The sequence below is a fragment of the Psittacula echo genome (assembly GCF_963264785.1).
Source record: "Psittacula echo genome assembly, chromosome: 2".
Taxonomy (NCBI): Eukaryota; Metazoa; Chordata; class Aves; order Psittaciformes; family Psittacidae; genus Psittacula; species Psittacula echo.
In genome coordinates, this window is record NC_137737.1 from 96,518,023 (window position 1) to 96,533,537 (window position 15,515).

Consider the following 15,515-nt stretch of genomic DNA (forward strand, 5'->3'; position numbering starts at 1 on the left):
TCTGACATTGGAATGAAGCCCCAAGCTCCCCAGTGACATATTTACAATTATAATGGGCAATAAAAATAGAAGTGTTCCTTTTAGGACAGTTGAAAAGATATGTTCATTGCAGTTGGCACTTCAGTACTGTGCCCAAAAGTCGTATTCCACATTTGAAGATGAACCCTTCTGATGAGAATTCACAAACAAAATTACAGTTATCAATTGACTAGAAAACATCTATATTAGGAAGAAGTAAACCAAAATCTACCATAGTAGGAAGAGCAAATATGTAGGATGAGTTATGATAAAAGTATTTGACATGCAAAAAATACCTGCAAAAAGGAAAACAGAAGGATTAGAAATGAAAAGAAAGGAAAAGACTCATTTTCTATTACTCAGTCAAGGTGACAACTTGTTACGAGTTGAAGAAGTCAGATACAAATATTCATCCAGGTAGTGTCAGAAATCTCATTTGCAGATGGACACATTAAGACAAAAATATTAACAACTTTATGTTGTTAATATTTATGGAAGGAAAATTATATGTTGACAATGAAGTCCAATATCATTTAGTAAATGATACATCCCATTGACATATCCAGAATCATGACAATGTCTGTTATATTTCTTTTTCTCCATGCTAGATAACCATCACTGACATACTGGAATAAGTGCAGCAAAGGATGATCAAGTGAAAGAAAAGAGACAATGGTCAAAATTTGCAACATGGGAATTTGCAGCAGTCTGCATAAGGAAATGAATGAGAGTGGTCAAACACAGAAAAGGTTCCCAGAGTGACTAAATATCTTCATCCTCTTGGAGATATTCAAAACTCAACAAGTGTCTTAGCAACCTGCTCTAAATTGACCCGTATTGAGCTAGAAGTTGGACACAGTGACCTCTAGAGGTCCCTTTCAATTTACGAGTCTGTGATTCTGCAGAAGCAATGACTTACTTAAATTTTAAGAAATATTGTCATACCCTTTGTGAAATTAAGTATAAACTGAAATGACTTTTAAAGACAGGCTTCCTGGTGCATTCCAGCTGACCTACATGACGGGTGGTTCAAAGTGACCCACACTTACTTTTCTTAGTAAGTCTGCTAGTTTTACAGCTGCTTTACGTCTCAGGAATATCACAAAACAACCAGAATTTCTGGTAAATGTGGATTATGAGCTATTTTTTTGCTACGTGTTTTAATAGCAGGAATATGATTGCACTTGGGCAAAATGGACTGCAGTGGTATAGCTGATGTTCTTGTAAGGAAGAATTAAAAATCTGCAAATAATCTCAATAGAAGCAGAGTTTGCTGTTGTAGGCAAAATAAAAAAAGGGGTATCAGTGGTTTTCTCCATAGGAAAGCACTTCAAACAGATGATCCTCAAAAAAGGGATTAAGTCCTCATTTGCTTTCAAGCTTTGTTAGGTTTTTCTTTCTAGTTTCTATGGTTTTCCCTAACCTGGGTGAGGCTTTGTGAAAGGAGGCAGTAGGCAACTTTGGCTAGAAGTCCTGTGACAAGGGCAAATAATTCAGCCTTGGGGGCTCTGTTAGAACAACTGTTGTGGACACCTTGGGCTTCCTAAATTTGCTAAGTACTCTTCCTTGACTTTTATACATATTTCTTTTTCTGAAGGAGATGATAGTCACTTGGTATGCCCTTGGCTACTTATGAGTCAGAGTTGCTCTTTCTACAGAGTCTATATTAGTGTGTGTAAAATGTCTGAAGCACTCTATGTAGCCCTTCTGGCAAATTCTTCTTAGATTTTGTGGGAAGTAAGTACAACTGGTGAATGCTTGTCTGTTGTTACTTTCTTCTGTTAATATATCACATTTGCTAAAATCAGTGTTCTGCTATTTCCTATTGCATTGATGCTTTAAGTGACTCTGTTCTTTCCAGTCAACTGCCCAGATACCCAGCAGTACTTACTTGAACTTAAAATTTACAATTACAAATTCAAATAAATAAATTCCACTGGGAAAGACAGATCAATATACCTTTAAGAAAGCCTGTCTGTACTATATAGTTCTAGTTTTCTGGCTAGACAAAAGCAATTTGTGTCTCACTGTACTTTTAGAAATAGAAAAAACTCTCTAGCTCATGGGACTCCCATACCTAATCAGATGAACTCATTAGATCTCACTCTACATATTATCACATTTCATCAGATGTATTCCCCAAACTGCAATAAACTTCACCAAGAGCTTTGACAAGTCTTTCAAAATATTCCATTACTACTACAACTAACTATGAATGATGGGGGAGGGAGACGAAAACTCACATTCAAGTGAGGAAGTGGTGGACCCAACTGAAAAGCAGATGCATCCTGAGATGGACAAGAGAGACCTCAAGAGGGATGTATTTCATGTGTGGAAAGTGGCCCATCTCAAGTATATGCATACAGATAAGGAAGGGCCAAGAAAACAGCATTATGGCAGAAGATCTCACATATTTCTTGGGTAGCCAGCACAAGCAGGGGACAATTTGAAGTGCCTGATCACTAATGCATGCAGTGGGAACTAAAGATTTAAAATCAGAGCTCTGTGTGAAGTTACGGGGCTACAGTCTAACTAGCATGAAAGAAACATGGTGAGATAGCTTACAAGACTGGATTGATGCAACAGATGGATACGGGTTCTTTAGGAAGGACAAGCCAGGAGGGCTGGGTGGGGAGCTACCCTTTGAAGTGAAAGAGTGTGGTAATACTTTGCCTTAGGATGGCTGATAAACTGGTTGAGAGTATTTAGGTCAGGATTAGAGGGCAAATCAACATTGTGGCAGATGTGTGCTACAAACTTCCTGATGAGGAAGAAGCTGATGAATCTTTCTTCCAACAGCTGAAGCCTTATCTTTGTAAGTCCGGGTCCTCACTATGGAATTCAAGTTATAAGAGCATAAGATTCAAATATATATATATGATGCATCTGGGTGAGAGGGCTGTGAGCATGTGCACATGTAGAGCACTTGTTCATTAATTTCCATTAATTAATATCAAGGAACTCCCTTGCTAGCATCAGCAGAGATGAGGCAAATGACTGACCTGAGACAAGTTGATTGAGCTACGTGCCTTCACAACAAAGCATTTGACTAATTGATACAGGAGTTATCCAGATGAGAATTTCAGACAGTTCTACAGAGTCCTCCAGGCAGCCTCTGCAATCCCTAGGCCAAATGATAAGCACCACTTAGATGCTTCAATATGTTGATTAACATGCTGAGTGGAGAATCTTGCTCTCTCAGAGACTCCAGGGCAGTTTCTGCTGCAGAAATGACCGGACTACACAGAGAAACTCTTGGTGCAGATGCAGCAATGTTCATGTACAAAATATTGTACAGTGTTATAGCAGTTAAAAGAAGTTTTGTTTTGTTTGGGGGTATAGGTTACTTTTAAGTACTCTGTCCAGGAGTGAACCAATTCCAGCACCCATGATAACACAAAACAAGCAAATCACTCTTGCAGAAGTAGATGGCTGAATTTCTCATGTCTGCTTAAATGTCTCTTCCACAGTGAAGTCAAAAATCATACCCAGGACAAAAATGACTATACAAGCTGAGGTAATGAGAAAATTCTATCCTACTGAGGCCAAGCATAAGGAATAAAAGAGATCCATATTCAATACTCCAGAGACAAGCAACGTTGCTAATTGCTGAAATTGTGCATACACAAATTTTCCTAAACAATGTCCACAAATTCCATTTAAGAGATTGCTATTGGAAAATGATCCTGTGACAGATACAGCCTATAAGCCTGGTAACTATAAAACACAGGCAGATGACAGGAGTGACAGAGTAGTTTGGAGAACAACAAATGGACTAACACTAGCGATGCTAAATCAATATAGGGTGATTCATATTGCCTACAAACTAACTTGAAGTCTAATGGAGACACCCTGTGCAATATTACAGGGAAGCCAATAGCAAATATGACCCTTCAGAAGCCAGTCTACAACATAAAGCTGGTGAGTAAAACTCTCCCAGAAAAATAAATCTGAGAAAAATTAACTGGACTCCAGTTAGGTTATATATATTGAGAGTGAGATTGCAGAGGTATGGAGAAGAGAAGAGAAAATCCAAATCTATACTTTCGTGTCTTAATTCTGAAGTAATGAGGGCAATACAATGCACCATTATCCTATTCTAGTGTAGTCCAAGATTTCTACATGGAAGTCTACATAATCATTAATAAATTATGTAGTATAGAACTGAAATAATATGACGGAAAATGTAGCCAATATGCCCACATTCGTTAGGACCCAACCAAAGCAAACATTTGAACTGCAACTTATCTACCGTTCATATGATTTCTCTTTGAGACCTTCTAGTGGACAGTCAGCACAGGGCATTCAAAAGGCAACACCTAGTCCTGTTTTTCAGATCAGCTTTATCCTTTGTTTCTCCTTAAATACCATATACCAAACAGAACAGCACTTTTCTGGTAGTGCTCAGCCAGGCAGTGCCGGCTGGGCACTCTTCAGTTGTTTACAGTTCTTACCCTGCTTCTCCAATAGATCTAGTCTTTATAAATGAGGATACTGAAAAATCTGTCCTCTACAAAGTTCAGCAGAGCAATATACACCATTCCTCATAACTTCTCCAATAACTGCACTCTGTTCAAGAATCACAAATCAAATTTCCTTTACTACACAAATCAGCATGAAAAATAAAAGCAACGTCATGATTTCAGACTGTTTCTAGAACCTGAAACTGAAAACCCTAAAAAATGAATAGGTTCACAAGTGTAAAAATAATTATATGTTCTATGAAAGTATATTCTCTACATACCCATCCAGTGACAGTTTACAGTTGGACAAATATTTATTTTACCTGTTTAGATAACTGCTCTTCACAGAGTTTATAGAGTGTATAGAATTTTCGACTGAGGACTTGGTTGTCTCGGAAACCAGCACTTGCCAGCTTGACTCGCATAATAATGCTACGGTCAGGCACCATCATAGCAACTGTGCGAAACTGGATCTTCAGATTTTCTGGGAGCTCCTGTCGTCCTGCATAGCCAGGGTTCTGAAAAAGAAAAAATATACAATAAAATTTTATATATAATGAAAGCAGGATAGGAAGGTTTATCCTTCCTGATAATAATTTGGCAAACACAGGAGCACATGCCAGATTACAAAGGGTAACTTGAGCATGTCTCAATTACACATCACTACACAGTTGCCTGAAACAGCAGTTTATGAAGTACGTGGTATTACACGTTATTTGGAAATGCCCAAGGCACACATAGACAGATAGCCATTATAGATCATGTTGGAGATGTTTCATATTATTAGTTCCTCATGTTTTGATGGTATTCCAGTGCTGGAGGTTACTGTCCTTTGTGAGCATTCCCAGACCATTTCAGTGTAAAGTCAGTCAAGCAATGCAAGTTATTACAGAATATAATTTAAACTAACGGATCTGACCTTTCACTGAAGATGTGTAAGTCATTCATGTGACTACTGCACCGCTCAGTTGTGACAACAGTAATCATTGGCTATGCAGTGATAACTTCTTGCATTCTTCCAGCTGTTTCCAAACTGTCTTCCCACTGGCCTTTGTATGCCACCAATCTGTCCTCTTTTTCAAATTGACATTTTTTCAAATTGACAACATTAACACCTTTTCAAAAGTAGGAATGCTTAAAATAAAGAAAAATGCTTCCATTTTGAGTTGTGCGTATGTAGTCTACAGCTAATAAGGGGCAGATACAAAGATGCTTTTAAGGTATTCTTACGCTTTCCTGCTGCTTTGTCTCCTGCACTGCTAGGCGCAGTCCACAGGCACCAAAGATAAATCTTCAGGAGGCCAGGGAACCAGAGTGTGAGTGGTTTCCTTCATGCTGTCATATAGACAGATTGTGGTCAAAAGTTCTTCACAGGTGGTGAAACACTGATCAGACAGACTACAGTTGTCCTTGAAGTTTTCAATTACTTCTGTTCTATTTTGGCGGACTTTGAGTAACAATTGAGAGGGTTGAGTTTAGTCTCAATCTGTCAAATATTCAACTAAAAAAGGCCTTAGAACATGTAGTTAATGATAACTGCATACCTCAAGTCCTGAATTTCGATTAAAAATGTGGGCAAGAAGAAATACCATCATTATTATTTGACCAAATTATTGTTCAAATTGTATTCACTATTTTCTAGCAGACAGTTTTAACTATTTCAACAGGGAAATTTCAACAGGAAATGAAATAGGAAAGATTTTTCACAATGGTGCCATTTACACATATTCACACACATACCATAGTCAAAAATATACCAAATTCTCTGTCCATGTCCACAACATCGCCATCAGTGAAGACAAACTGAGGTTTCTTATTTTTCTTACACTGAAGTACAATATATATCTGCTGAGCAGCTACTGATAAAACTGGAAGTTCAATGCGGTTAAATTCATCAAAGCAACCCCATGCACCTGACTGAGCTAAACCTAAAAAAGCAAAACCAAAAAATATATACATTTATTTAATATATAAGATCAAACATGAATAATTTATATATAAAATGTAGCATGTTCTATACAACGTAATGCAACATAAGAAGAACAGAGAGTATGAATACAGAGTAAAGTAAGAAGTAAAAACTCAGAATAAATTGGGCTGTGTGTTAATAACACCCAGAACAAGAATTACCCCTTGGAAGAAAGATACACAACCGTAAGATAAAAAGTGTTCAATAACACTCTCTATAGTGCCTAGTAGCATAAGTATGCATATAGCACGGAAGCTCATCTATGCAGGGTGTGAAATTGTCAAAGATGAGCTTGAGAGACACTTACCTAAATGAAAGCACAGAATCAAATGAAAAGTCACTACATTTGTGACAGAAGCATTGTAACAATTTATAACAATTAATTCATAGGTCAAGAATTGTTGGAGAATAGCATCCTGCTCTTCAAGAGAGAGGAATCCGATGTCACACTTAAAACTGTTATTTGGAACAGGCTACAGAGTTCTAGACAGACATTAGTATCCATAAATATCATGTCTTTTGGGAGAGTCAAGTACTCCTCCTTCTGTATCGTGTTAGCAGGATTGAAATAGGAGAGTTTACAGCGGCAGCATTCCAGAGCAGTAGTGGGAAAGCTATGTGATCCTCTGCTGTTACATGCCCATTTCACAAGAGACAAAGGCTAGTAAGTCTCTGCAGGAACTTACTTCATGGATACCATCTGCTCCCTTCCCAAAACCCACACTGGACTAGTATTTCATATTGCCTAGGTCAAGCAAGGACCTAGATCAGTACTTTACCTGGTGCTATAAACAAATGTTCAGGGGTGTTTAATTCACTCCACTGGACTAGTAGAGCTCAGTTTGGCTTAAGCTGTCAGAAGGCAGTGCTAAATGCAGGGGAAAAGCACATGTCCAAGAAAAGGCATAGGTGTGTTTGTAGTATTGAACAACTTATGCCCAAAGCTGCCTTAAATCCCCATATCATATATGGCAATGCCTATAGCACTAGTAAAATAAATCAAGGGGGGGGTTGTGTGTAATGTTAATTCTTTAAGACACCTAAGCTAATGGAAGAAGTGCTCAAAAATCAATAATAATACTATTAATACATACTTTTTCACTTTGTTTTGTTTTCTCTTTCATGTTTTCTCTTCTTTTGTCTTTCTCTGGCCTGTTCACCTCCTAATATCCTTCTTCCCTTCCCTCTGCTGTTCTTTGTCTGATCTTCCCTTGCTCTTTAAGACATTCTTCTAGGAACAATCATCTTACTCTAAATCCCCTTGAAGTCCCTTTTATGTTTCTCCTCTACCCCTCTTCTGCTCTGTCCTTTCTTCTACTGTGACCAACTATGATAGCCAAATCAATACCTGTCAGTTTTTGCAGATAGCACAAAAAGAAAAAACTATAAAAATAATTCTTACACTCATTTTTTTACCTTCATCGACCACTTCTTTTAATACTGTTGCACTGATTGGTCTTTTTTACCCATGTAATTTGGGAAGGACTCTTCAACAAAATTAGTGGAGTCACACCAGATCAAAATCAGTCATAGTACAGCCAAAAATGGCTCCTTTAGATTGGATTCAGCCAGGGCAATACTGCAGATCTCCATATGTAGAGTAATCTTTTTCCTAAACAGCTGCTAACTAATTTCTGTGATATTATAAGGAAAAGAATACTCCAAAAGAAAATAATTTGAAAAGAATAAAAATTCACATGGACTTCATTACAAAATCTAAAAGCAAATGGAATATATACAAATACCACAACACCATAATGAAGCAAAGACTAAAGTAATTCTACAGATAGATACCAAATTTAAAACATGAAAAACTCATTCCTACTGTCTTGAAAAACAAATTAAGAATGTTCCTTGACTTCACTGGTGTGGCAGCAAGTCCTTTAACTAAGGAATATCATGGCCCTGGATGCAGCAGCAGGCCTTAATTGCTCACTCCAGTCTTACCTGGGACTTCTACCCATACCCTCTGTCCTCCAGTCCAGAAGCTCCATTTCATCTCAGGCAGACCTTATCTATGTTGCATGCAAGGCTGGGCACAGTTCTATCTCCTGTTATCCTGACTTGCTGATTGCACTTCCTGGAGGACCCCAGAACTATCCGTAGTCTTACCTTCATCCCTGATTCCTGCTGTTCTGACTGAGGTCCCTGGGCTCAGCTTATTATTTTACGTTGACTGATGGTCACTGGACAGCTGACAGAACAAACTGTCACCAACCTGCCCTGCTCAGGCACTGTGGGACTGCGCCCTGGCTAGTGAAGTCCTTGCCCTTGCCTGTGTGGTGGTCATCCTGGGCTCAAACAGAAAAAAAACCCCCAAACATCAACATCTACTCTTTGGGATGCAACAAGTTAAAACCCTAAAGATGGATATTCTTTAACTAAGCAATTTTTTTTCCATATAATATTGTCTCTTACATTTACTATCTGTATATTAAAGGGTTTGGGAATGATGTTCTCCATAGAATGGTGAGGTTCAATTCTAACCCAACAATTTTTCCTTGGGGAAAAATAAAATAAATTAATCATTTGTTCTGTAATGCCCCCGGCTGCATGGAGTTAGGAAACGGGACTCTCAGGCAAGGCCAATGTCCCACAGCTTTGAATAAATTCAGTTCTTGCAAATTATTTCATTCTGGTGGTTTTTAAAAGAAAGAAAATACATGCATATGTATACGCCCACACACAAGCAAAGGCACAGCAAGTAAACTGTCAACTGCAAAACAGCTTAGAGACAATGTAATTCTTTTGTGCACTGTCATACTGTGCATTAATTTCTGTCCCCACATAGAACATATTAGGGTAATCAAATAGAGAAATGGAGCAAAAGCAGAAAACAAAAGACAGGACTAAAGAGGTCTTTAACCATGTCTAAGTAGTGTGACAACACTCCTACCCCAATCAGTACAGTTATCCTACAGACCTGGTCCTCACATGATACAAGAATCATACAGCAAAATGGACTCTGCTTATCATGAAAAGTTATCAGAGTTAGACCACTATCTCATTGTTCTGGTGTCAAAAAAGTTCTAAAGTTCAAAATAAGACACTGCACCAATTTGCATGTTTCCCTGCCTTGCACAGCATTATTGAGTTTCATATTTGCTTGCCTTGGTTGATACGAAAATGGCAAGGGAGGGTTAAATATCCTCTGTGTTTGGAATGGTGGGATAGAGGAATAAATAAAATCAGTAGGAAGGATTAAAAATTAAAAGAAAAAGATGACACAGATAGGAAACACCTTCCAAGAATTTTAAAAAAGACTGGAAAGCATGCAGGAATTAAAAAGGGGGGGGGGGGGGGGGAGGAAGGAGAATCAAATATCAGAAAAAGTTGAAGAGTGTCTAGAAATAAGAGGTAACAGAGAAGAAAATACCCTACTAATCACTGCTAACTCACTAATAAAGAGACAAAACCTTATGACTCTAAAATGAACAAACCAGATTATTTTTTACCTTTATAGATACGGCCAAGTCCTCTGTAGTCCATTTGGTCTGAACAATTGAAAACAACAACATACTTTCCCAGGCATTTGCCCATGTCTTTAGTTGTTTCTGTTTTCCCTGTCCCTGCAGGTCCTGCTGGTGCACCACCCATACCCATGCCCAGGGCCTGTGCCAGAGTGATGTAACACCTACAGACAGAACAAATGGTTCTATTACTTGAAGTCCATGAATGTAACCACAGCAGCTGTATTATACAGAGCTGAGGAAGGGGGCAGAAATGGCTATAATTCCATGTGGAAAGTCCTTAGTCACTCTGCACACTGAAGCTGAGTTACCAGGTACCACTTTTGCTTCACCTGCAGAAAAGCAGGCATTCAGCACAGCAATGACTGCAACAGCCCAGGAAATGCATAGGCCAATTATAAATGCTGAATACCAAAATTGTAATTTTCTCACGCTAATCACATGCCCTCCCTCCATGACTCAGCCTCATTCTGCAGCACCCAGACCCATCGGGTTTCTGCTTTTTTTCCCATCCTCCTACTTTCTCCCCAGAGCACACAAGACGGGCTGTCTGATCTGGCAACGGGAAGGCACAGGGACTAGAAGTAGCTCCTATTCTTGCCATTTCCCTACCAGCATGCCAAACCAAAGCAGTGCTGCCAGTCACATGAGGTCTTTGACATCCAGGAAAATGGCCAAGAGGAAAGATTGTAATGAGCAATGGAGGACGAAGTGAAGGGATCATGAATCCTAGAATCATCTTCTGCTTCAGCCTCCATCCTGGGTTTACATCCTCAGGTTTAAGTCTCAGCATTGTCAGATGGCATGGAGACTACTGAAGCCTGTAGGAAGACTGTTGGGTCTAACCTACATGCTCCACAATCTCAGTAAGCCCATTTTAACACTAAAAAAATCCAATCTATAAAGTCAATAGCTTTATTATATATCTGGGGAGAGAAAATGGGCACTGAAGATACCCAAATGATACCAGCTAGTATCTCTTCCTATAAAATAACATAATACTCATTCTAATCTAATAATAGTAATAATGCTTTATCACTTATTACTCAGTAATCAGCTAACAGTCAGTCAGTTAATACAGAAAAAATACCACTCCTAACAATTTTGCTACTGAAAATGAAGGACAAAATGCATACATAGCACAAGTCCTAAACAGAGCTTCACTTCCATTTCATCTTTTGTATCTGTCATGACATGGTCTGTGTCTGACATGATGTTTAAGAGCACTCAATTTCAAACCCACTATCTTAACATAATGTACTACCACCAGTGTATATTTATCGTGTGCCTCAGGAATCTTTCTGAACACAAAATCATTAGCGAAACAGCACTTGACTCAAAGTTGATTAATGGAAAGCAGAGATATCATTACCTGAAATTTATCGAAGGTCATACAAGTCCATATAGTAGTTATAAAAATTTTGAAATAGAAAAATCCTATAAGGGGAATGAAACCTGTTCTTATGCAACATGGCTTAGGTACTTAAATTTCCCATGCCGACACTAAAAACATCTCTACTTCAAACTTTTTCAATATATGACAGCAGATAGCCATCAATCCCTGCAGCTTTGTTTAGCTTTTCTAGGTTTGCTGAAAGACAGATACCTCTGTTCTTTTTTGTTAATATTATTATAGCTTAAATTCATTCAAAAGGCTCATTTTCTTCAATCATGTCACCCTTTGCTAGTTTTCAATCTCATGTGACATAGCACCTTGAATCAATCCCAAATCAGCTGGGTTGCATTTTAATTCTATGGACAAATTTTGGATTACAACAATTTTGTACTGTCTCTCCCAGTGGGCAAAAATATTGTCTGTGTGGTAGTGCTGTCCTACCTACTAATCAATTGCATGCTTACTGCTGCAAACAGATATCTATCTAGCATAGGAACAGTAGGGTACATAACATAGAACTTGGCAGCTGTGTTACACATTAAAAGCCAGGTATCCAAGTATAGGGGTTTGGTTCTCTTAAATAGTTCACTGAGCATAATTTTGGTTCAGAAATTGGCAAAAATCTGAAATTTCATTAGCAAATAAAATCTATCGCACAGAGAGTGCAAAGACAATTGCAACAGTAATTCAACAGCCTGCAGTCATTCTTCACACAACAAATGACTGAAGATTTGACATTCCTATTCACACTTAAAAGAACAAGCTCTGGCATACCAAATACATCTCCCTCTTGCCTAGCTGAAGCGCTACTGCGTACTTTACGAAACTATGCATCTAATAGAGATCATACTGTGCTGTATAAATAATACTCCAGTAATTAAAAGTTCTCCATGTGTTTTGCTCTCAGAGCTTTTTCTGTGTTTGTAGTCCTGTAATTCTCCATTCACTTTGCTTTAAATGGTATTGGCACTAGTTATTCAATGCTATGTCCTGAGTTACTGCTTTTTCTTTTATGGTAAATCACTTCCTGTAATCCCAAATTCTCATGCAACTAATAGCTTATTGAAAGCAGCAGTTTTTCAGATCCACTCTGTTGAGGCTGGTGAAGGCTGTGTGGCGTTCAGGTACATCTCTCTTGAGCACAAGTAAATTTTTCAGTGCCTACCACAGCACATAAAGTAAAGGCTCAGAGAATTCAAGACCCCTCCCAGGGATGTCTGCTTTCACAGGCTGAATATATAAGCACTGGCCTCTGCTGTTCATTAGCGATATTGCATCATTATAGTGCAAGCAAGGAATTCTGACTTGTGGAAGTTAGAGGAATTAAATCAAAGGAATTAATTTTTAGCTCCAGAACTATGCCCTGCATTCTTTTTGTAACTACCTGTCAGTTAAGGGAGTTATGACAAGCCTGTCAGTACACCCTAAGTATTCATTGCAGTAGGTGAACTCTACATCAGTAATTTGGATAATGCATTTATCCAAGTCTTCGAGGAAATAAAATCGAGACTGCTTTTGCCATTCAAAATCAGATGGAGACTTAATATTCATACGGACCTATAATAGAAAAGAAAAATCATTAAAACAGAAAAGAAACAGTCCATACAGAAGTAAAAAAAAATCCATTATGCATAAATTCAAGAGTTGGAAGAAAGAGCACAGAATCTGTCAGGATTTAAGATATCTCGAATGATCTTTTAAAACCTCTCTATGACATGTTCTGAACCTTTTGATCACCTTGACTTTCCTCTGCAATATGTATAGAGATTATGAAGTGTGTCTTACAGAGATACTGAAGAATATTGATGGAAAACTTCATAAAATATCAAGTAACAATACTGGTTACACTGCATGGTATCTGGTGCCATTACTCACTGAAATACTAAATCATGGACAACACATAGATATATTGTATACATGTCCACGTGTTGGTTTATGTAGGATGTATTTTTCAGCATGAACTTGCACACACAGATTTGCAGATCTTAGTTCATTATTTTTGAGACTTGATTTCAAAACCTCTGGCCTTTTTAATATAACCATATGCAATATGTAGCCCTGGTTATCAGCTTTGCAGACATGGTGTAAGGTAAAGAGAAGGTTTTGGATTCTGAGCTGCTTCCCTCTACTTTCTCTTAATCAAAACAGAATGTGTTTAGCAGGGAACAGAAACTTTGAAAAGGATAATATTACATGTACCAATTAAGAACCCTTTCTGCAGTTTTGAAGTCACCCCTGATTTTTTATTTCACATACAGACCTGTTAAATTTAACCAATTTTCTGTGATTTAATTTTATTATATGACATTAAAGTAAATGATAATGAAATTTCCAATTAAAAAATAATTATAAAAATACATTTAAAATTACAGGCAGAGGATAAAATCCCATCTTAATCTTAGAAGCTGGCAGTTTTCTTTCTAATTTTCAGTATTTTTCTTTGTGATTTCCTACCTTTCTTTACATACACAATTTTTATCTAACATATGCATAAATTAAACAATGCAGTATTGAATTACTGACTTTTGCATCATGCAAGCTTTTTGAAAGCAATTTACTTCACAGTTTCATCTTTACAATATATTTATCTAAAGGAAGTCTGGTGCAATTCAACTATAAAAAAGATTAAAATATCTGTTGTGGTTATTGTTGCTAGCCTTTTCAAATATACGGGGCCTCACTGCTTTAACCTTTGAATAACTATCACCTTAAATCAACACAGAGGCTGGGCTGGAAATCACATGTTTGATAGTCATACTAAAGGGACTTTTTTTCCATTTACATTTCAATTACATAATGTATTAATTTTTCAATTTGAGAAAATAGTTTAATTTTAAAAGTTAAGCTCCTTCACTTACAGTGAATTTGTGCATGACGTATCAACAACTATCTTAAAAACTGAAGTCTGAACATATGAACGTACATATAATTCACCCTTACCTCTGCACCACATCTATAAGAAATCAAACTAAATCTGATACGCTGTATCACAGCAGTAATGTCAGAGCTACTCAAAGAGAATAGATTGTAAGGTTTGTTTATAATTATTTTTTTATATGTTGCAAAATCTTCCATACGAAAAGTTCCTTAAAGGTTTTCAAAAGCTTACCAAATCATCAAAGATATCCTTCTGGTGCACATGAATGGTGATTAAAGTTTCATATTTTGTGCGCTCCATTCTTGTCAGATTGTGTGTTGTCATGTCAATCAAATCATTTAAAAGGTCCAAAAACTTCTGATTTGTTGTGTGCATTACCTTTCCCACATAGCAAGAACAACCATATTAATAGAAACATCACTTGTTCTTCCAGTGTTTACAATAAAAAATAAAAAACACCTGGAAACATATGGGCCTATGACATCTATGATCTGCTTTATATTTATTAGACTTGGAATCCTGAATTTAGATTTGCAGGCTGCCCTCCATGAATGCGTTCTTAGCCTAACAGAGTACAATAGCATTATATCTAGGTGAATAGGTCACGTCATAAGGTTTTATTCCTTGACTATTGCTCCTTCTACTATATATTACATCTTCAGCTTATTGCATCCCTGAACATCTTCAGAACCATCAGCCTCTAGTTTTGGGTACTGCACATCAGCCCAAGCAGTATTTATTCTTTAGCAGGAACAGAAACCTGGAGATCTATCACAGCTTCTAACCAGAAAAGGGTGAAATATAGTGTAATTTTAGATGTTAATACTAAAATAATAATATCTTTTGTGACACTAGATTCTGTTACAAAATTCCACAAAATACAATACTGACCGTACAATACTGACTTACACAAGCAACATCAGCCTCTGTCAGTGATGTTCCTGCTATATGCAATTTAGAAAGCTCTGAGGTTTCAGAAGGAGCAGCTTATATACACTCCTGTTCAAATGTGTAAGAAAACTAGCTTTCTGAAATATATGCAAAGCCTAAAACTCACACTGCTTGCTGAGAAAAGAATGCTAAAAACCACTGCAGAACTAACAGAGAACTAAACAATCTCTCTGCCTCCCAAACACACACACACAGAGTTGTTTTCTAGTTAATGCAAAAGAATTTTTGTGTCTAGCTAACATATGAACTGGCAAGGACCAAAAGCAGGTTTGTGCCTTTTTAAACTTTGTACACTGCAGAAAATGTAGAACTAATTGGTCTTCCCCATAGTCTAGAATCTCTGTTTTCATTCAGTATCAAAGTACAGTGT

General features: G+C 37.4%; 1 protein-coding gene across 1 annotated transcript in view; it reads right to left on the reverse strand.

Annotated features, from left to right (window-relative positions):
- The window catches only part of LOC308217390 (dynein axonemal heavy chain 5-like), a gene marked incomplete at its 3' end in the record, with an annotated part of 156,191 nt that overhangs the window by 98,158 nt on the left and 42,518 nt on the right, over nt 1–15,515 (reverse strand). The window contains exons 35-39 of the mRNA XM_080610449.1: nt 14,426–14,572; nt 12,701–12,873; nt 9,906–10,084; nt 6,222–6,409; nt 4,805–4,999 (exon numbers count right to left, since the gene is read on the reverse strand). Of these exons, the coding sequence (XP_080466575.1) occupies nt 4,805–4,999; nt 6,222–6,409; nt 9,906–10,084; nt 12,701–12,873; nt 14,426–14,572 (882 nt within the window). The remainder of the gene's footprint in view (nt 1–4,804; nt 5,000–6,221; nt 6,410–9,905; nt 10,085–12,700; nt 12,874–14,425; nt 14,573–15,515) is intronic.